A 21,143-nucleotide genomic window follows, 5' to 3' on the forward strand; every position below is an offset into this window, starting at 1 on the left:
ACAGCCCGACTCCAAAATAAATGATCCTGAGAAAATGAGCTCCAGGGAAGGCCAGCGCCGCCTGGTCTCGGGTTCCTGAGGAGGAGACGAGGAGTCAAGCAGCGGCCTGGCCCGGAGACGACGACCAAGATTTCCTCTTCCGGGGGAGCACCGCAGCGAACCAGTGAGTCCCCTTGCAATTCTACCTCCTCTGCTGTTTCCGCGTCAGAACCAACCGACATCCAGTTCTTTCCTGGAGCGGAGCAAATCCCCATGTCCCCGGCTACCAATGGCAGCCATTTCCGCTCATTCCTCGGGTTTCCAGTGATTCAGATCAAAGTTGTGTTCTTTGGTTGTTTCCTGCAGTTCCTCTGTCCATCTTTCTTGCTCCCAGTTTCTTTTTTTTTCTTTTTTTTCTTTTTGGCAAGCTGCTCCTAGTAATACTAGTAACTCCTGACAACATTAGCACCTGGCGTTTTTTGGGGGGTTTTGATTGTAGTTGGAGTAAAGATTTCGCTACAACGCTTCACTTAGGTCCATCCTGTTGAAGCACAAATCGCATGAGTGGCTGAAGAAGCTCGTGTCTAGTTCATTCGGTTGCTTGATAATTGAGGCTTTGCTGCACTTTTGCAGGAAGCACCCTTGACAGTTGCGTCGGAACACACTAGTGTGGAGTGTACCTCGTGGCAACCGTGCCTAGCAATACCAAAATTGTTTGTTTGACTTAAAAAACACTAGTATGGGACGTGTGTTTGTTTCTTGTTGTCTGATTATTCCACACAAGGAATAGAATAGACACCTTGATTGGTTGGTTCTTATGCCTTGCACACTGTGCCAAGGTATGAATGTCCAGCATTTGTTCTTTTCGTTCATAGCAAAAGGGTGTGCGAATTGGAACAGGTCAGGTGGAGTGACTGGGACAGCCACAAGATTATCTATCGCTATTAACTAATGGACCACATTGCATCTGGTTTCTGGGATAGATCCATATGAGCAAAGTTAGCTCTGGATGATGCTTGCCGGAAGAATCTAAGGCCCACTTTAGGCTTCCTTTAGTTGAATGTTTCACCAATGTTGGGATATCATTTTTGTGGTTTCCCTTCTTTCTAGAAATAGGATAAATATATATATCATGATTGGTGCCTCCCAGAACATTTTGTACCATACTATAATGAGTTTTATCATTCATCATATATTACTGCAATCGTCAGTAATTTTTTTGATTAAAGGATGCTTTTATTAATATCAAAATGATCATCACTATTTGTTCTGTATAAGTTGCTTTCTTTGGATTCTTCAATCCATCTGTTCATTTTATTCCTATATTTTCTTCCGTCATGTGTACATTTGTTGACATCCTTTCTTATAATTTTTCTCTCAATTTGTAATATCTATATGTTGATTCTCTTGCACATTTCTATATGTTCATCCTAATAACAGTGTCTCTGTCTTTTCTCTTTTGACAGGAGTCCCACTTTCCAAACTCATTGATAATTTACCAACATCTGCATAAGTTCATAGCAGCCTTTGAACAATTTGAGCCAAAATGAAGATAGTGTTTCTCATGTTGTTGCTTGTCTCCCTGTTCCTCTTCCCTAATGAGATCCACAAGAGCTTAGCTGCAAGGCCTTCAGTTGTGAGTATTGGTTCTATTCTTCGGTTTAACTCCACCACTGGAGGTGTTTCAGCAGTTGCCATCCGTGCGGCCTTGGAGGATATAAACTCTGATCCGACAGTTCTAAATGGAACAACATTACAAGTTGACATGAGGGATACAAATTGCGATGATGGTTTCCTCGGAATGGTTGAAGGTAGGCCATGTTTAATACCACTACCATTTATTTTGCACTCTTTAATAGCGTGTGCTTGTATTCTAGAATTCTGGTCATGGCCATGAGTATTCCTTTTTTCAGCTTTGCAGTTCATGGAGACTGATGCTATTGCAATCATTGGGCCACAATGCTCTACTATTGCTCATATCATTTCGTATGTCGCAAATGAGCTCCAAGTCCCTTTGATGTCCTTTGCATCCGATGCAACTCTATCATCAATCCAGTTCCCATTCTTTGTACGGACTATGCCCAGTGATCTCTACGAAATGGCAGCCGTTGCAGCAGTTGTTGATTACTACCAGTGGAAGATAGTGACAGCCATATACATTGATGATGATTATGGTCGAAATGGCATTGCTGCTTTGGATGATGAACTTACTGCTAGGCGCTGCAAAATTTCCTACAAGGTTGGGTTTCCCTCCAATGCTAAAAGAAGTGATCTTCTAAATTTGTTGGTTACCGTTAGTAATATGGAGTCTCGTGTTATTATCCTCCATACTGGTGCGGAACCCGGACTCAAGCTTCTCGCACTTGCAAACGGACTGAACATGATGGGCAATGGCTATGTATGGATTGCAACTGATTGGCTTTCTTCTTATCTTGATGCTAATTCATCAGTTCGTGCTGAAACTATAAATGACATGCAAGGTGTTCTGACTGTACGTCCACACATCCCTAAGTCAAAGATGAAGAGTAATTTGATGTCCAAGTGGAACAGCTTAAGCAAGAAATACAACCACAGTGATCTTCGCCTAAGTGCTTATGGTTTTTATGTTTATGATAGTGTGTGGGCAGTAGCTCGGGCCCTGGACTCCTTCTTTGATGATGGTGGAAGGATTTCCTTTAAAAATGACTCAAGATTGCGTGATGAAACTGGGGGAAGTCTTCACCTTGAAGCCATGAGTGTTTTTGACATGGGAAAAAAATTACTGGATAAGATTAGACAGGCGAACTTCACTGGGGCGTCTGGGCAAGTGCAATTTAATGCTCAGGGTGAACTTATTCATCCTGCCTATGACATCATAAGTATAATCGGAAATGGCGTGCGGACCATTGGTTTTTGGTCTAACTATACAAGATTGCTGTCGACCGTCCTTCCAGAAGACCTATATTTGAAGCCTCCTAATACTTCTCTTGCCAATCAACATCTCTATGATGTCATTTGGCCTGGAGAGACTGCACAGAAGCCTCGAGGTTGGGTCTTTCCTTCCAATGCCAAAGAGTTGATAATTGGTGTCCCCAACAGATTTAGCTTTAAAGAGTTTGTCACCCTAGATAACGCTACTGGGAAAATGACGGGCTATTGCATCGATGTCTTCACTCAAGCATTGTCTTTGCTTCCTTATCCAGTTACATACAGGTTTCGAGCTTTTGGCACTGGTACTGCAAATCCTCATTATGATCAACTCATACAGAAGGTTGTGGACAATGTAAGTATGAACATGCAACTTTTTTGGTGTTTTTTTTTCCCTCCAGCACATTTCATCATGTGATAATGATCAGAGTTAACTTATCCTGCAGGAGTTTGATGCAGCAATAGGGGACATTGCAATTACAATGAACAGAACTCAAACTCTTGATTTCACCCAGCCCTTTATTGAATCAGGCCTGGTTATTTTGGCTCCGGTCAAAAAGCATATAACGAATTCCTGGGCATTCTTGCAGCCATTTACATTGGGGATGTGGTGTGTTACAGGGTTGTCTTTTCTTGTTGTGGGTGCGGTTATTTGGGTTCTTGAGCATCGAATCAATGATGATTTCCGTGGCTCACCACGGCAACAATTAATAACAATTGTTTGGTAAGGATCTGAGCTGCACCTTTTTGCATTCACTATATGTACCTGTTCATTTCACTTACAAATATTAAGATTTCCACTGTTCCCATGCAACATAGTACACATATTTAGCAGCCTTAAACTTACAAATATTAAGATTTCCACTGTTCCCATGGAACAACTTGCAATTAACAAGGAACTTAAATCTTGTAATTTTAGATTGGTCAAAGAAAAGATGTCTGCATTTGCATAATCTATTTCACGTGATACTATGATGTATTGTCTTCTATTTGTTAGTTTTGTCTGTCAAAGTACTTATCGACATGTATTGTGCTTCTCTGATGGCTTGATTTTTTTCCCTATGAAATGAGTGCTTATGATCTGCTTTATTCTCTGCAGGTTCAGCTTTTCGACTCTATTTTTTGCACATAGTGAGTAAACTAGCCTTTCCTGTTCTATCTTTAAGTGCAACCGACCTGTTCTGACATGTCACCTCCATCTTTATCTGTTACCAGGAGAAAACACTATGAGCGCCTTAGGACGTGGTGTTCTGATCATATGGCTATTTGTTGTTTTGATCATTCAATCCAGCTATACCGCAAGTCTTACTTCCATCCTAACGGTGCAACAACTCGATACTTCTATAAGAGGACTTGATGACCTGAAAAATAGTGATTACACTATTGGTTTCCAAGTTGGTTCTTTTGCAGAAGAATACATGGTCAAGGAACTCAACATCTCACGGTCAAGGTTAAAAGCTCTCGGTTCTCCTGAAGAGTATGCTGAAAACCTCAAGCTAGGCCCAAAGAAAGGAGGTGTCATGGCCATTGTCGATGAGCGGCCCTATGTTGAGCTGTTTTTGTCAACTAACTGCAAGATTGCTGTAGCTGGCTCAGATTTTACCAGTAGAGGATGGGGCTTTGTAAGTACATTGAACTTTATGTTTTCTTGAAACATATATTCTACTCTAGGAATATAAACAGAAACAAATTTGATAATTCCTTACAAGATTATCTACAGTAACCTTGCATTAACTGCGAGAATTTGAACAACTGTTCACATAGCTGATGGCCACACTCTTAAGATTATGGAGCCTTTCTTGCACTTGTTAGCAGCAGAAGTCAAATATCTGAAGTGTAGCGTACTTTATTCCATTCATTCTAACTTAGCATCTTAAAAACTCACTCTTTCAGGCATTTCCAAGGGATTCCCCTCTGCAAGTAGACCTGTCCACCGCAATCCTAACATTGTCGGAGAATGGGGAACTGCAGCGGATCCATGACAAGTGGCTCAGAACAGGCGATTGCTCAGCTGATAATACCGAGTTTGTGGACTCGAACCAGCTCCGCCTTGAGAGCTTCATGGGCCTGTTCCTCATTTGTGGTGCAGCATGTGCCCTCGCACTGCTCATTTACTTCGGCATCATGCTACGCCAGTATCTGAGACATGAACCGCCTGAATCTATCTCCACAGAGCCAGGGTCATCAAAATCAAAGTGCAGCCTCAAAAGATTCATCTCATTCGTCGATGACAGGGAACCACCAAAGCAAAAGCGGTCCTTGCGCCTCTCAGGGAGTTCGATGCCAACAACGCCTACCAGTAATGTTGACATAGAAAGGCCGGGGAGGCCAACCAGAAATGGAGGTGTTGTTAATATAGAGAGCTAATGCCTGTGCATACATTTGGACCTGAGATACATCATCTTCGGGCCAATCTACACGTTCTTATATAGGAAATTAGAGCCAAAGGCTGCATAGCGTATTGTATCTGTTGGTTTTAGCACCCTAGCGATGAAAAATCATCTGAGTTTGGCAACGGCAAAATTGTATAGAGACAACCCTTGTTGATGATAGTATTATGAGTCGAATACATGCCTGTTTCAATTTTTTCTATTCTTCCAGATTTCTCTTGTCATGCTTTATAACGTATCTTCTGGCCACCCTTGAATTGATTTTGCAAGGAATGTCCTTCAATGTTTATGCTTCAAATCAAAACAGATTGCAAATGTTTGAAGTTCAGAGAAAAGGTCAGCATACAATTCAAGTTTTCACTCAGAAAATGGACAGTGACAGGTGGACACTGACAAGTGACAAGTATATAATAGCAGGATCTAGAAAATAAAGAAAAAATATAAAAATTAATGGAATATGAAAAGGGAATTAATATAAATGATGGGAATGTTGGTTTCAAAATAAACAAACAAGTGGGGAATGGGATATTCCTTATACCCATCCGCCACGAGCTGCCTGTATGGATATGATGATGAAGTGGCAGTTGTTGGCGCGCCATTTCGGCCCCTCGCATCACCCCCTCCCCTCCCCTCCCCTCCCCTCTTCGACTTCCACTCCCCCATGGCTTCCTCTGGCCTGCCTTCTAGAACCTTCCACCACCACCGGCTCCCCTCGTCTGCTCCTTCTCATCCTTCGAGGGAGACTTGCGTCCCGTGCTGCCTCCCCGGTGCCGTCTCCCGGCGGCGGGCTGCCGTGCAGCTCCTCTCCGCCGGTTTCTTGACCGCTGTCTCGCCGCCGCCGCCTTCGCTCGCCGCGAGGAGGGGACGCATTGTAGTGCCACCGGAGGACTATGTCACTGCACGTACGTCGGTGTGCCTGCTTCCTTGCGCTCTTGTTTAATTTCTTGGTCTCTGCATCTGTGCTGCAGATGTTTGCAGAGCTATAGCCTTGCTGAACCTTGCTAAATTGACTAATCGAACTCCACTTTGTGTTCTCCAAGCAATCTGATCTGATAGATTTTGGTAGCAGCTGATGGACTGAAGTACTATGATCTTGTTGAAGGGAAGGGTCCAACTGCTGAAAAAGGCTCAACTGTGCAGGTAAAACTTGTCACTTCTGCTGTTCTGGACACTAGCAGCTACATCCTTCTTAACTGAAACTGATGGCTATCGTCTCAACTCTGAAGGTTCATTTCGACTGCATTTACCGTGGCATCACCGCAGTGTCAAGCCGTGAGTCCAAGCTCCTAGCAGGGAACCGAAGTATTGCGCAGGTGATGTGGCAAACTGCTCCTGATCTTTGTGTGCCCGGAACAGTACTGCTCTAGGGCAAGTAAGAATTAAGATGGTTTGTGTGTCTTCTTCTAGTAGCCTTACGAGTTCATTGTTGGGTCACTGCCTGGGAAAGAACGAAAGCGGGACTTTGCAGACAATGCCAATGGGCTATACTCAGCGCAAGCAGCACCAAAGCCTCCAGCAGCCATGTACACGATAACTGAGGGGATGAAAGTAGGGGGAAAGGTATGCAGAAGGACAAGTAGCACAAGTGAAGTTTAAGAATTTAGTCTTTCACCTCTACTATTTTTTCTGACTCTACCCCTGTTATGCCTAAATGTCGTTGGTCATGCAGAGGAGAGTAATTGTCCCTCCAGAGCTCGGATATGGGAAAAGGGGGATGAGTGAGATACCGGTAAAAAATTTTCATTTATCAGAATCCTAGCTTGATTAGCACATTCATATACTGAAGTGACCTGTTTGATTCCATGATTTGTTACAGCCTGATGCTCCTTTTGAACTGGATATAGAGCTATTGGAAGTGACCTCTCCTGCAGAAAAATGACCATTTTTGTTTGCAGTCGATGGGGAGAATTAATGTACTTATGAACCGTGCGAGTTTCAGAGGAATGGATTAAATAATTTACTGACATTTCAAGTTCATGTTGATCAGAGTGCAATTGTAACAACCTAGTTGCTGGGACAAGATTTTTTGTGCCAGAACACCCCCCCCCCCCCCCGTTCCAACCACCACCACACATACACACACAAAAAAAGTTGGACATATGTAAAACATTTCCCTCAAAAAAAATATGTAAAATACATGTGATTGTTTATATTGAAACAAAATTGAGTAATGAATATTCTCTGCGGTATCATGGAGCCTGTTCAAATCTACAGGGAAAAGGTGAACGGCAATCTGCCACTTGGTGAATGAAGCTTGTTTGCTGGTGCTCATTTAAAGGTCCTCAGGGCCATTTATATCCTGAAATAAAAGAATAAATACCGTATTGTTAAAGACATCAACTGTGCTATCAACTAGTTTTTCGTCAAGATATGATAATGTTACATTTTAAGTTTTTTGTTCCCATTATTTTCTATTCAGAAGTGAAATGCTAAATATCATCTGGGAATTCTAACTGGCATAAGCATGTATCTCTCTCCCCTTTCGAAATTATCCTGAAGGTAATATAAATGCTGGTAAACATCAGAGCAAAACTAAGGTATCTGTTTGCTTTAAAACTGCAAAATTCTGGAGACATCAACAAGAGTGCCTCTTGAGAAAATATACCTTGTTCTCAATCACAGCTCCATCTGGGATTTCTAGCTTGACACCAGGTTTCGCGGTGATGGTTACTTTCCCCTAAAAATTACACAAAAGTGTCATTACTCCAAAGCTAAACTGTAAGGTATGCATCTTCATAAACGAGTCATAGCAAGAACATGGGAAGGGGTGCTGCAAATTGTCCACATAAAGTTTATCCACAAGTATAAAATGTAGCATGATAAATACAGGCTTTGAATAAATAAGTGACACTAGTGCGAATGAAGGAAGACGTTCTGTAACTTATTAGGAGATGTACCTTCAGCACAATGCCAGAGCCAAACCAAACATCACCAGAAACTTTTAAGCTCTCAAGCTCAACAATGCTAGGAATTGACTTGAAGCGACCAAGGAAACACCCAACCTGTCATTATGTGAAGAAAGAAAACCATCTTATTTGTATTTGGACCTTACAACTTAATGTTAGAACCGCTTATTGTGAGGATTGAGCTTGACCTTCTTGAACTCAGGACCCAGTTCAATTGAGGGATTCGATGGATTTGTTCTCGCTGAATTGCGTGTGACGAAGCCATCAACCAAGGTGTATAGATCAGACTACAAGGCCCAAAAAAAAAATCAATTAGACCGTCAGGGACAGCATTAGCTGCATAATTTTATTCAACATATTATACAAACCTGAACTAGCTGCAAATCTGACGTTGCCTTGACCGGTAGGAACCGGGACCTTGGAACGTTGATACCGATTGCGTGGTCAAAAAACTGGTCCAGTAAAATATTGTTTGTTATCTTTAGTTGTAAGATAAAAATGTGGCGATGCATATAAGGTATTTTGGCAGTACCCTGATTGCTGCACCAGCTGCTGTTTCCAGCTGAAGAACTTTCACTCCATCCACTTCCTGAAATTACATGTTGTCCATTGTGATTATAGTTAGTATTCTTCACAAATAATATTGGACACCGGTTATAAAGTTCAAGTTCATGAAGTGACCCTGATAACATGAATTTTTACCTTTGGATTCGGGATGATCTCCATCTTGAGTGCTTCAGCTTCAACAAGGCGTTTGATAGCCTTCAAATTCACCCATCTGCCAAAAATCAGTAATAATATTATGAAATTTTCTTTCAAAAATTAATATTAGAACTACGGTCACTTACAGATTGTTCGTGTTGAATATCTTGAATTTCTCAATTGATTTGAATTCATTCACCTATGTTCAGAAGTTTTTGGAAATAATATCAGAAAAAGCGCTACAATTACTTCATCAATGTGGCAATTAATTGTTTCGAATGTGCTATGCTATCTTATAACTTACATGAGCATCAGGAACTTGTGCAATCTCCAGAAGCTGCAAACAGAAAGAATATAATTTTTATTAAAGAAGTAATCAGATGTCAATGAAAAACTTGAGAAAATGCATAAAAAAGTCTGAGAACATCTATTTATGCATAAAGTATTTGCAATGTAGAACATCATATGAGGACGAAATTGTTGATCTGGTAGTACAAGACAAGCTAACCTGAACCCTTCCTTCGTATGAGATCAGTGTGCCACCTTTTACATCAGCCAAAGTTTTCGGGGTGACCTGAAATGAGGTTGTAGTACTTCCTTATCAGCCAACTCCAAGTAATAAATCTTCATCATACATCAGGAAATCACATACCTCCATACAGTATTCATTCTGCTTGTGGATCAAATGGTTCAATATCTCTATTAAACAGTTAAGTACATTGCAAAGTGGCTCTTTATTAACCAGAAAACTTGTAAAGTTAATAATGATGCTAATTTACATAAGGATACTCATGTCAACAATAGCACCCAAGTTATCCGAGTTTGCAATGAACACATACTCTTTTCCCTGCAACAGGGTAAACAAAAGAAGGAATGTTAATGCAAAAACTTTGGATGAACAATGCGAGCTGAGGATACATCTCAGATTAACGCAGACCTGTGAGAGTAGTAAATCTAGCTTTCCACTGTTCATCAGTGATGGGAAGATATCACCGTGGCCAGGAGGGTACCTGAATATTTTTTTAATATAATGCAAACGTGTTCAATATTGGTACTTGTGTTCATGCCATGAATGTCCTGATTCAATTATATATGGTGATGTCTTACCAGCCATCCTTGTCGGTCTTCCCCTTGGAAGGCCATGGCAAAAACTCGTCAGCTACCACACGAGGGTACTGGCTCTGTAATGATAAGAATTGTTTTATCGTCAGCTTAGCATATTTTTGGAGTTGGTAAACTAGCAATAGCAACAAGTTTCCACCAACAAAATTTTGCCTAGGGTACCTGGTTGAATGTGTGGATCTCAATGCTTGAATTTGCATATTTCTCAACAATCTGCAGGACAAGCATACTTGTTATCTTTTGGTCTCCAATATGAAGAGGAAGAACTTGTGACGAAAATTTACCTTCAAGGTGTCCTCATGGGTGTTGAAGGAGTTCATCAGAAGCAGTGGCACATTGCTGCCGTACTTCTTGTTGAGTGACTGAAAGAAATGACATCACTGAGTGTCAACCATGCAAGATCACATGGTGAAGTTTGTCGGAATGCTGCATGGATCATGATGTTTTAACCCACCTCGATTTGGATAACAATAAGGTCAAGGAAAGTAAATCCGTTGCGCACTTCGATGACCGACCTGCATTATTGTTAATTTCAGACAGCATGATGATGCCACTGCTGAAAGAAAAATTCTTCTATAGTTTTAGTGTTCCTGAAAATGAACGGACAGATCTGCCATGCAACTTACTTGGGCCCGGTGCATCCCATGGTCGTTCCCAGGCCGCCGTTGAGCTTCAGCACGGCCAGCTTGTCGAGCAGCTTCTTGGTCGCCTCAATGTCTGCATTTACATGGATCATGACTAGGCTGAAGAAGGACAAGGATTCACGAAGCAACAGGTGATGAGGCACCTTCAGGCGGGGACTCCAGCGTGTCGTACGGCACCACCACCTCGTCGGTGGGCGTGTGGATCTTGGCCCACTCGATGAGCTCCTCGTCGCCGCTATAATTGAATTTGCCGGCACGATCAAGCGCAGACGCTGTCAGATCGGTGCCGAAACTGGCCGACATTTCTAACTCGAGCAATTCTTGATCATGATGAGCTGATGCATGGTGCTAATACACTGTTACTTACCTGAGGTAGCGAGCAACGAGGCTGAGGAAGCCGGACTTCTCATTCTCGCTGCAGACCAAGAAACCAAGCGGTACCAGTGAAACACATTAGGAAGAGGAAGCAATGGCAGGGAAGAAAGGATCAAGATCTCATCAGCCATGACTGATCTGCTGAAACTGAAAGCGTACGGGGAGATCACCTGATCTGCGCGAGGCCGGCGACGGCTTCCTTCAGCTTGGCAAGCTTCTCGTCCGCCATTGCAAGATGCGCCTGACCGGAGCGATGGATCTGGGAGAGAGAGAATAGGGGGCTAGGGAGACGGGGAGATCGGCAGGAGGAAGTGCCGGTTATTATAAGGCAGAGCGATAGATGGCGGGAGGATGAAGATGAACCAACCAAAAACGGAGGCAGACCGCGTCGCTGAGCCACCCGTCACCCGCGGAGGAGGGAGCACTAATTTTCTCTCATTTTGTTAAGGAAAAATCTAACCGCCGACCGGTCCGTCTAACCACTGCGCGACCTGCACGACCTGCTTATGGCCTGATAAAGCATCATGGCCTACATCCATCCTCCTGACAAGATCCCACCTGCATATTTTTCACCCTAACACAGTTACCTCCGGAGCCTATTAAACATAAAAGGTTTTGGACTAAAAAATATTCTATCTCATTCATACTATCTTTATTTCGATAACCGACGATTGCACGGTTATGTTCTATACGACAAGACGAACAAAATTAGACCCCACTTGTATATATTTTGGCGATATTTTGCACTAGTAGAAACTTATGTATAAATTTAAGTTTGAAGGTTATTGAAGAAGTTGCTACAATATACATATATAAGTTGTTACTATGTCTTTCCAAAATAAGTTGGTACTATGTGTATAGTGGCAACTTATGTGCATGACCACGCCCAGCGCTTCCATACAACCCCCATGTGGCCCATAGCCTCCCTCTAGCGGCCCTTCATTGCTTATGGCCTTTCAATTCAAGACTCATCTGGTATATACAAGTGGTTTTGATTTGACATGGCCTCACTCTTGTGGTATGCAGTTCTTTTATGTGGCAATTTATGTGACGACTTGTTTTCTTTCTCTAGCAATTTTATATGTATCGACTTGCTGTGGTCATAACTTATGTGTATAATAACTATTTTGTGTCAACTATATATGTACGAGTATATGCTAGATTTTGCTTAAAGTAACTTATATTTTATATGTGTGCAACTTATGTTTATAGCTTATTATTTTTTTGTTACAACTTTCTTCTATAATAAATTATAAATATTTTTATGGCAACTTATATCTTATATATGTGTCAACTTATGTGTATGAAACATTATATTTTTGTGGCAACTTATGTATGTAGCATATAACAAATTGCTATCAGTGCAAAACATCTTCAAAATATATACAAGAAGGATCTCGTTTTGACCGTCTCATTATGTAGAACATAACGGTGTAATCGGTATTTAAAACAGAGTGTGTATGTAAGAGATAAAATATTTTTTAGAAAGCCATCTCATACTAAAAATGATAGTATAGTGGACATTGATTTGATAGGACAGAGTTGCGCGTGGGTAGAAAGAGAAGGGAAGAAGGCGTCGCGCCGGTCGCGCATTAACACTATCCTTTTGTTAACCCATTTTTGTTCCTCGAAATGTCCTTCCCTACCCCCCTAAGAAAAGACACTGAGTTGGAATTTATCTTAGTTTATTATATTGGATCCGGAGAGATAATCAGAATCATATGGTTAGGACACCGAAACGTCCTGATGTACTGCACATTACTTTCCTGTTCCTCGTAAAAATTTCCAAACCAGAAGAAAAAGAACACTCCAGGCCAGTTTGTCGGCTGAAAAATGAACACTCCATCCAATTCCATCCTTGCATCATCGTGCATCAACACTTGGTTACGAGTTCAGCGTCTGTACAAAGAATAACAGTGTAACGCCTGACCAAAGAACAAAGCCAACGATCTCTGGAATAAACTCCTACGTGCAGTATCTAACATTTTTCATCTACTCTTTTTGAGCTATTGTTTTCTGGTAGCGACGTATACACAGATATGGAGGTAGTATTCAGGGTTCCTCAAGTTGTTGGCGACCCAGAGGAACGGGATGTCCATGTCCAGCTCGATGCCCTGTACCCTTACTAGCTTCACTTTAGCTTTCTTGGTGATATCCGCCTCTCGCAGACTTGCCGAAGCTGGTTCCACCTCCTGAGAACTTCTTGAAGGGTTCATGGTATCTGAATCACCAGCAGCTGACTCCACTTCTCCCGCAGTTTGGGTGTCTGAGTTGAAGAACTCAGGAAGCAATATTTGTAAAGCATGCTCCAGGGTAATGTAGCTTCTACCTGCACCATGGAGTGAATGGACTGCATGTTAAGGAAAACAACTACTCTAGCTGTAAAATAAAATACCATAGAACGTAGCATGCAGTTCACAATAGTGCTACATACCTTCAACCTTTCGAATCTCGAATGGTCGATTTATGTAGGACACAATTTCCCAGTCACGAACAGGCAATGCATCTTCTATGTCCTCAAGGTCTTCTTGAACACCACGCACATATAATCGAACAGGGACCCTGCCTAACCATAGATTAAATTGATCAGAGCCAGCAGGGTATATATATGGGTGTATCTTAACATGGCATCTCTTAATTGCTATGTAATTTTGACATGTAGGTTGAAGCTATGAAAGTTACGTAAGCATGGGTTATCATATCAATTCCTGGTCAGTGTGGGAATTTTCAATCACGAATTCCAGTAGAAAGTCCAGAGCAAAAGAGCATACATGGTTTGCCAGATCCAGGAGATTCTGGCTCATCAGAACTTTGTTGACGTTGACGCTCTGTGGAGGCTGTTCGTATTAAGCCATCCTCCTCAAATGGTCCAAGCTTAAGCCTGGTGGAGATATTCTTATACCCATCTAAGTTACCTAATAACAAATAACACAATAGCGGTGAAAATGTGGCATTAAAGGCATTCTGAGCATTTGACCATTCAGCGATACATCTGAACAAATTGAAATTTTATTGTTTCTGCCTGGAGAGTACCTTTCATTACAGATTCCCACAGAGCAACTTGATCAGCCTGGGACATGTTCATCACACTCTTACTGTTCCCAGTAATGACGAAGGTGGCCTGCAAAAAGGAAAGGGAGAGGATTACAATCGTGCTTTGTTATGGGAAGAAAGTGGCAATAATTTTGGTTCCCAAGACAAACCTCTTTCAGCGAATTCATGTAGCTCCACTTCACACTCTCTTCACCCTCACATGGTGACAAAATTTCTGATGGGTATCCCCTAAAATGGACCTGCATTTTGATACATAAGTTTAGTGGATACAAGAACAAGAGGAAAGGGCACACCGGAACAGAAACAGAAAACTAATGCAAAAGAGTTTTCGTGAATTCAGACTCCCAACTGAAAATCGTCACATATATATAAAAAATTTAAGTCTGAATTAATCATATTACCCCAGTTAAGGTAAAGCATCATAAACACCTGACCCAATGCTGCTCCTTTTAACTAGACTAGTAAATTAACTTACTAGTGAGCCCCAAGCACCCTTTGAAACATTGATGCCTCATGACTGCTATGTGCTATAAAAAAATATTTTCATTATTTCCTAATTCGTAATTTCGTATTGATCTAAATAGCAAAGCTGAATTATGAGAATATGGTCCAAAATAAGACAAAACAGATGTAACTTTAAAAGGCGTAGAGTTGGTACAAAATGTGTGGTAATAATTCAAGCTAACAAGAATATAAAACATAAATTTAAATGGTTTATAAGATCCACCCTTGCAAAAATATATCAACAAACCATAAATGACGGAACATTCAGGTAAACAGAAGTCTAGTCAAAGACAAAAGTAGAAGTGAAAAACCTAGCCTTACTATTAGATTCCATGGCCTTTCTGGATCTGCGCATAGAAGGTCGAAAAGAACTCCAATTGGTACATACCTAAGTTTGCAAAAAAAAAAAGCAGTCAGCAATTTGAAGACTGTTGAACAATAGCATGTGCTTTCAACTTTAATAATTAATCTTATGTGCAAATGGCCATCACAAATATATCAAGAAGGTAGCATATGTTACCATTTTAATGGCAGCCCTTTATATTCAAACCAAACAGTGTCAACACCAGGTGGGAGAGCATTGCTGAAATGAGCCTTGATGACAGGTATCAAAAGCGGCAAGTACCCAATTCTTGGCCCCAATGTCTGTTCAATCGAAAAGAGCTCCATAAATGAAACTGATAAGGTAATGAAGCACTAAAAGGGTATGCAAAAACTCTGCATATACTACTTAACATGAGGAACAACTGCATCGTAAGCGGGAAAGATGAGTCTTTCCGTAGAAACAAAAAGTGAATAGGACCTTGTATTTTGCTGCATTAGAGGGTAGGAAGGTGTAAGTAATGGTGATCATGCTCAAATAGATATTAATGCCAGACACAATGAATTGTCTTGTGTTCTAACAGCAATGCAGTAAACCCTTTGCAGAGAGGGGTAGCACTAAATTCAAGTCCTTACACAAGTGGAATGAGTTTGAGTCGCGAGCCATGACGACCAACTGGCATTTAACTGAGCATATTACCCTAGCCATACCCTGTTAAGCAAAGGCAGATGTGAAGTTTTGTTTGGCTTGGATTCTGAAGTTCTGGGCCAGAAGGTGAAGACTTTACCAGGGCTAAAGGCCACTGGAACCTTGTACTGGGTCGATACATTGGAAAATCCTACAGCAGTATCTGAATTATATATAATCTGACACCAACAACCCCTACAGTACTGCCCTAGGAATTCAGCAGTTGTGATCCTCACAGCCAAGCCAAGCATTCCAGAATCGAGTACGGCGACCAGTAGTTCTTAGAAACAAAGCGCCTCAATTTGGACGACGGCGCCAGTTCAGCTGAAGTTCTTCGGACCCCAACAGCGACTAGAGGACAGCAGCAGCACCCGGTACGTTCCGAGGGCGGCGAGGGAGGGAGGGGGGGGGGTATGGCATACCAGGAAGGGCGGCGGCGGCGGGAGCGCGGTGACGTCGGCGTCGTGGAGGTGGACCTGGAGCGGCACGGCGCCGCCCCAGACCCGCCGCGCCGCCTCCTCCGACCACGCCGCGGCCTCCTCGTGCGCGGCAGCCATTGCCGGCGGCGGCGGGCAGATCTCGCTGGGCGGGCCGGTCCCCCTGGCTCGCCGGCCTAATCCTCTTCGCGTCGCCGCTGTGGCGTGTCGCGCACGGGAGGGAGTCGGCGGAGGAGATGTGGAAGCAAGCTGCTCCACCTCCGGGGCCGAGCACGCAGCCACGCACAGGGTTGAGTTGGAGTTGGGTTCGTTTGTTTGGTGGGGAAGGGCGAGGGGTAGGTGTCCTTTTCCGGAACGGAGCACGACGCCACCACGCGCTAACGATTCTGTTTCTCATGAAATTCTTCCAAAATTTTATTTTTGCGATTCAAATCTCCTTGTACAAGGTTTCCATAGAGAAAGACAACAGAGTTATCAGTTTCTACACTTTGCTTCATTCTTAAATGCAATGCAGTGCTCTTGCTTTATTTCAAAAAAAAAAATCAGTTCTACACTTAGGTTGCTGCTATTTCCCTCTCAACAGATTAGTGGAAATAGCAGCAAAATTTGAAGTTTTCAGTTTGAAATTCAGTCCTGTGTACTGTGCTGTGCAAGCCGAGTTTTAGCAACCTTTTTCACCTGAAAGGCTAAAACCTAACTTGTTTCGATTCTTTTAACGATATTGTACCTGCTTGATGAAACATTTTTTTAAGAGAGAAACATTATTCTTTTCATATTGAAACAGATAGAGCTTTCCTTCCTTTCCCCCATCTACAAACAAAACTGTCAGCAAGCCAATCATCCTTTCCCCATCTTGAAGTAATGCAAGATCTGCGCGGCCAAGATGTCGACCCAGGTGTCCGGCACACCAGGCACACACCAGTGCATGCAGTCCTGCCCGTACATGGCCACCGCGTCCTTCTTCCCCAGCCAGGTCGCCGGATGGGCGTCGGCTCTGAACTCGCTCATGTACGTCAGGTTCACCAGCCGGAACTCCGATCCGGCCAGGGCTTCCTGGATCGCCAGATTCACCGTCCTCGCGTCCTTGTTCACTCCCCCGAACCGCGGATCAAACCAGGACTCCAGCTGCGCCAAGAATGAAGAAATCATTCATTCATCATATAGACTAAGGAATCAGCACACCAATTCATCAGAACTCTGATGAAAATGCATGGTCTGAATCGAAAAGGCTTGGCATTCAGGTAGGTACCTCGTCTTCTTCGAGGAGCCTGTCGGTGACGCAGCTGCCGTTGCGATCCCACTCGCCTCCGAAGAAGTGCCTGGGCGACTGCGTGCGCCACAGCTTCAGGGTCTTGCTTGGCATCTCCCTGTCGATGTAGGAGGCCATGCTCTTGAGTCTTGATCACTACCTTCAGGCCGTCGGGTATGCTGAGCGGAGGCTCGATCGGCTCTCCTCTGTAGAAAACGAGGGGGGGTCTCTTTGGGGAATTTGTATGTTCCCCACCTGCATTATGATAGGATGAATGTAAATCCCATTGCCTCCAACAGCCCGGCTGAATGAGAAATGGACTTTGCACTTCACCAGTAGACAACAAGAGAAAGTTCAGTTTTTTTTTTTGGAAACTCACCAGTTTCCAGTGTTTACAATTAGCACGTCATAGAACTTGGTGACATTTATCCACTCATCAGCAGGAATGTCGACGTCCACTCTGTAGATGCCTTTTATTCCATCCTTCTGAACTTCTTCCAGATTCTCCATGGGCTGCCACCTTTGAATCATTAGTTGTTATCACCATGTGAGCTTCACAATTTTATTGTATGAAGTACAGAAAAAGTGCATTACCTTGCTCCAAAGATAAATACAGTTTTATGAATAACTACTGCTGCAGTATTCATGGGCAACAGTATTCACTTTTTTGCTCCAAAAGAATGAAAGATACAGTAAGTCCCTCAAATATCATCATATCTTCAGATTAAACACTGATCTCATAAAAAGGTATCTTTTGCTGAAGCCTGAACCAGAGCCAAGAAAGCGGCAGCATTGAGCAGAGATCACTCACTCACGTGTACTTGGCGAGTAGCACGGCGCGGTGGAACGCGACGGTGACGTCCTCCCTGGGGAAGTAGCCGCCGCGCCACGCGCCCCGCCGCTTCCACTTGCGCGCGCCGGGGTCGGCAGAGCGGAGCGCGCACAGCAGCGCGACGGCGAGGTTCTCGGACAGCGAGTCCCCCACGAGCCCGACCCGGCGCCCCCTGGCCGCGGCGAGGAAGCCCGCGGCGTCGATCCTCGGGACGACGGCGCCGCCGCAGCGCGTGGGCGCCCAGGACAGCGCCGCGAGCGGCGGCCGGCCGTTGCGGAGGCAGTTGTAGGAGTTGCGGTGGAACGGGCAGGACGCGGAGTAGAGCGGCGCGGCGCGGGCCGCGGGGTGGGCACCCAGCGGCCGGCGGTGGCGTCGGAGGGCACGGCGCCACAGGGGAGCGGCAGCGGCAGCGGCAGCGGCGGGGACACGCGCCGGGAGAGGAGGATGAGGATGGCGGCGGTCACGGGGAGGAGGAGGAGAAAAGGGAGGCGGAGGCGCCGCATTGCGCTCGCCTCCGGCGACGACCCCGCGGCGGAAAGGGACGCCGCCGCCCTCTTCCTCGTCATGCTCTTGCCGTCAATGCTACAGAATGCAGTATGATGTAAAAAAAAAAAAAAGGGAAAAATCTATTTTTGACCATCCAACTATAGCCCGAGTTTAGTTTTGGCCATCGAACTCCAAAATTGGATATCCTTGACCACTCAACTCTCAAAATCGTTTATTTTTAGCCATCGGATGGTTTTGGTGGGTGGTTTTGCTGACGTGGACGCCACGTGGCGGTGGGGCCCACATGTCAGCCTTTCTCTCTCTTTCTTCTCTCCTCTCCCTCTCTCCCTTCTCCTATCGCTCTCCTCTCACCCTGTGCCGCCGGCCGCCGTCCTCCCCTAGCGCGCCTCTCCGGCTTGCCCGCCGGCGGCGCTGGCCCGCGGCGGAGCTCCAGTTCGCCTGGCGGCAGCGCTAGCCCGCGTCGCCCCTGCTCCTCCTTGCGCCGTCATGCGGGCCGACCGCAGCGCCCCTACAACTCCATCGGAGCGGCCGGCGAGGCGCCCCCGCTCCTCCTCTAGTCCTCCATCCCCGAGCCCCACTCCTCGACGCGTGGTCCACCGCTGGCCAAATCGAGCCTGGCACCTCCTTCCTAGCCACCCCGAGCTCGAGCATGTGTTGTTGCCGGCGAAATCGAGCCGCGCCACCCTTTCCCCAAATCCGCCGGCCTCCGCAGGGAGCTTTGAGTGCTCTGGCGCGCGCACGAGAGAGGTGGGGATGGGCAGGGAGGGCGGCGCCGCCGGGGAGAGAGAGCGGGGAAGAGAGAGAGAAAAAAAATTAAGCTGACATGTGGGCCCTACCGCCACGTGGCGTCCACATCAGTAAAACCACTCACCAAAATCGTCTGATGGCTAAAAATGAACAGTTTTGAGAGTTGAGTGGTCAAGGATATCCGGTTTTGGAGTTCGATGGCCAAAACCAAACTCGGGCAATAGTTCGATGGCCAAAAATGGACTTTTTTCTAAAAAAAAGGAAAAAGAAAATAGATGCCAAGGATTCTGTATTTCTATTCTTTGGTAGGATATTATTGAGAATTAATGCATACTACATTAATGATTTTTGTTCTTAATGCATACTAAATTAATGCAAGAGATATCGAATTTCCATTTTATAACAGAAAGAGATCCCTCTGGAAGGGGGGAAATGTAAAGAGAACTCCTTTTTAAAACAATAAAAGTAAACAAGCCTCACATGCTTGGTGTTGTGTCAACTTTTAAGCTGATGAGGTGGATGATCAAAATTGGAGTTACCTTGAGGAAAACTTACTGCAGTTACACATTGCTTGTGTCAAGGTCATTTCCTTAGACTAATAGATCTGCAGAGGATGTAGTAGGACTGAGGGGTTTATCCATCTGAATTCTGCAATGAACAGAACACTAGTTCTGCACTGAGCAACCACGCTGAGAGATTGGATTCGCACGGCTATAGTAGATTTGTATCTTGGATATCCACCATTATCTTTCGTTTCCGTTTCCATCCTACTTATTTGGTCGGCGTGACCTTTGTGGGCTGCACGCGAATCTGATTGGGCTAGTGGACTGTTAATTGGCGAATGGCGATCCACGGAGCAGCTAGCCAGCCCATTGGCCCTACAATATTCCACGAATGAATTCATTGTGCTAGTGGGCTATTGATTGGTCGGCATTTGTTTGGTTCATGAATGAATTAACCTGACTGCTAAGTTAAAAAAGAATTAACTTGACTGGTGGGCCCTCTAGGAATCAAACAATTTCGGACAAAGCTTGTTTCAGTCGCTGCATTGCATTGATCAACGCACGCACCGACACGACCGTCCCTACACAGTACACGTACGCATCCATCGACGGGACGGGACGGGACCAGGTTCTCTTCTCGTATCCGTCCATTATTTCATTTAATTAATTTCTGCCTGCATAATAATATCCGATCCTCTGGTATTATACGTACGGGTGTATGCATGTTTGAATCGAATTTATTACTGATTCAAAACGCACGGTGTGTTCATTCTTTTCTTCCTCAATCTATCGTGTACTACTCCATGCTTTATCTGTTCCAAATTATAATTCATTTAGCTTTTTAAAAACTACTCATCTTATTAAAAAAATTATGTAAAATATCACTTTTTTCGTTGTAGTTTTTTTATTAATACAAATTTTTTAAGAATGACTTAAATTTAACAATATTTGCACAAATTTTTCAAACAATACAATTGGTCAAATTTAGACTAAAAAAATCAAACGAATTATAATTTGAAATGGAGGGAATAATATCCAAGGCTAAACTAGCAATTGCGTGTCGACCATGCCCCCAGCCGCGCAATGCAATCGCGCTGCATTTAATTACTGTTCCAGCTGTCCACGGCCATGGATGATGGATCTGCAAGAGATGCATGATGGAGCGAGTCTGGTCAACGGCCGGCGATGCTTAGATTAATTGCGGCGTTGACTTTTGAATCACTTTTGAATCAAGGCTTTGTTTGGTTCCGCAAGATTCCTAGCGCGCACGTTTTCT

General features: G+C 44.0%; 4 protein-coding genes and 1 pseudogene across 7 annotated transcripts; 2 read left to right on the forward strand and 3 right to left on the reverse strand.

Moving 5' to 3' along the window:
- The first annotated feature begins 2 nt into the window (after positions 1-2).
- LOC120699408 (glutamate receptor 3.1-like) lies at positions 3-5,478 on the forward strand. 3 transcript variants are annotated; one of them, XM_039983487.1, is made up of 8 exons: positions 7-163; positions 1,446-1,790; positions 1,893-3,005; positions 3,162-3,241; positions 3,333-3,610; positions 3,986-4,017; positions 4,102-4,508; positions 4,780-5,478. In XM_039983487.1, exons 2-8 carry the CDS (start codon positions 1,526-1,528, stop codon positions 5,251-5,253), a joined length of 2,649 nt encoding a protein of 882 aa, XP_039839421.1. In that variant the 5' UTR covers positions 7-163; positions 1,446-1,525; the 3' UTR covers positions 5,254-5,478. The 3 variants fall into 3 exon arrangements, with proteins under 3 accessions (XP_039839356.1, XP_039839421.1, XP_039839482.1); XM_039983422.1 differs by having other exon boundaries at positions 3-163; positions 1,893-3,241; XM_039983548.1 differs by lacking the exon at positions 7-163 and having other exon boundaries at positions 1,901-3,241.
- A 389-nt stretch (positions 5,479-5,867) lies between these two features.
- Positions 5,868-7,465, forward strand: LOC120699871 (peptidyl-prolyl cis-trans isomerase FKBP18, chloroplastic-like). Its single transcript, XM_039984005.1, has 6 exons — positions 5,868-6,178; positions 6,346-6,416; positions 6,503-6,589; positions 6,687-6,836; positions 6,946-7,005; positions 7,093-7,465. Exons 1-6 carry the CDS (start codon positions 5,938-5,940, stop codon positions 7,153-7,155), a joined length of 672 nt encoding a protein of 223 aa, XP_039839939.1. The 5' UTR covers positions 5,868-5,937; the 3' UTR covers positions 7,156-7,465.
- LOC120699599 (UTP--glucose-1-phosphate uridylyltransferase-like) lies at positions 7,375-11,497 on the reverse strand. Of its 2 annotated transcripts, XM_039983637.1 has the most exons (22): positions 11,393-11,497; positions 11,196-11,306; positions 11,018-11,065; positions 10,794-10,885; positions 10,633-10,723; positions 10,461-10,521; positions 10,291-10,368; positions 10,169-10,219; positions 9,992-10,065; positions 9,822-9,894; positions 9,674-9,731; positions 9,537-9,583; positions 9,393-9,458; positions 9,189-9,221; positions 9,031-9,083; positions 8,885-8,960; positions 8,715-8,771; positions 8,551-8,634; positions 8,371-8,469; positions 8,174-8,278; positions 7,882-7,953; positions 7,375-7,575 (listed from the first exon to the last, which is right to left on the reverse strand). In XM_039983637.1, the coding sequence occupies exons 2-22, from the start codon at positions 11,252-11,254 to the stop codon at positions 7,549-7,551; spliced, it is 1,404 nt and encodes a 467-aa protein (XP_039839571.1). In that variant the 5' UTR covers positions 11,255-11,306; positions 11,393-11,497; the 3' UTR covers positions 7,375-7,548. The 2 variants fall into 2 exon arrangements, with proteins under 2 accessions (XP_039839571.1, XP_039839637.1); XM_039983703.1 differs by lacking the exon at positions 11,393-11,497 and having other exon boundaries at positions 11,196-11,349.
- A 1,346-nt stretch (positions 11,498-12,843) lies between these two features.
- On the reverse strand, positions 12,844-16,341 carry LOC120699804 (autophagy protein 5-like). The gene is made up of 8 exons (XM_039983905.1): positions 16,015-16,341; positions 15,104-15,228; positions 14,905-14,971; positions 14,229-14,318; positions 14,059-14,146; positions 13,797-13,940; positions 13,460-13,591; positions 12,844-13,354 (listed from the first exon to the last, which is right to left on the reverse strand). Exons 1-8 carry the CDS (start codon positions 16,147-16,149, stop codon positions 13,032-13,034), a joined length of 1,104 nt encoding a protein of 367 aa, XP_039839839.1. The 5' UTR covers positions 16,150-16,341; the 3' UTR covers positions 12,844-13,031.
- A 419-nt stretch (positions 16,342-16,760) lies between these two features.
- Positions 16,761-18,714, reverse strand: LOC120699723 (annotated as a pseudogene).
- Positions 18,715-21,143: the final 2,429 nt, after the last annotated feature.

Source organism: Panicum virgatum, chromosome 1K, assembly GCF_016808335.1.
Source record: "Panicum virgatum strain AP13 chromosome 1K, P.virgatum_v5, whole genome shotgun sequence".
NCBI classification, from domain to species: Eukaryota; Viridiplantae; Streptophyta; class Magnoliopsida; order Poales; family Poaceae; genus Panicum; species Panicum virgatum.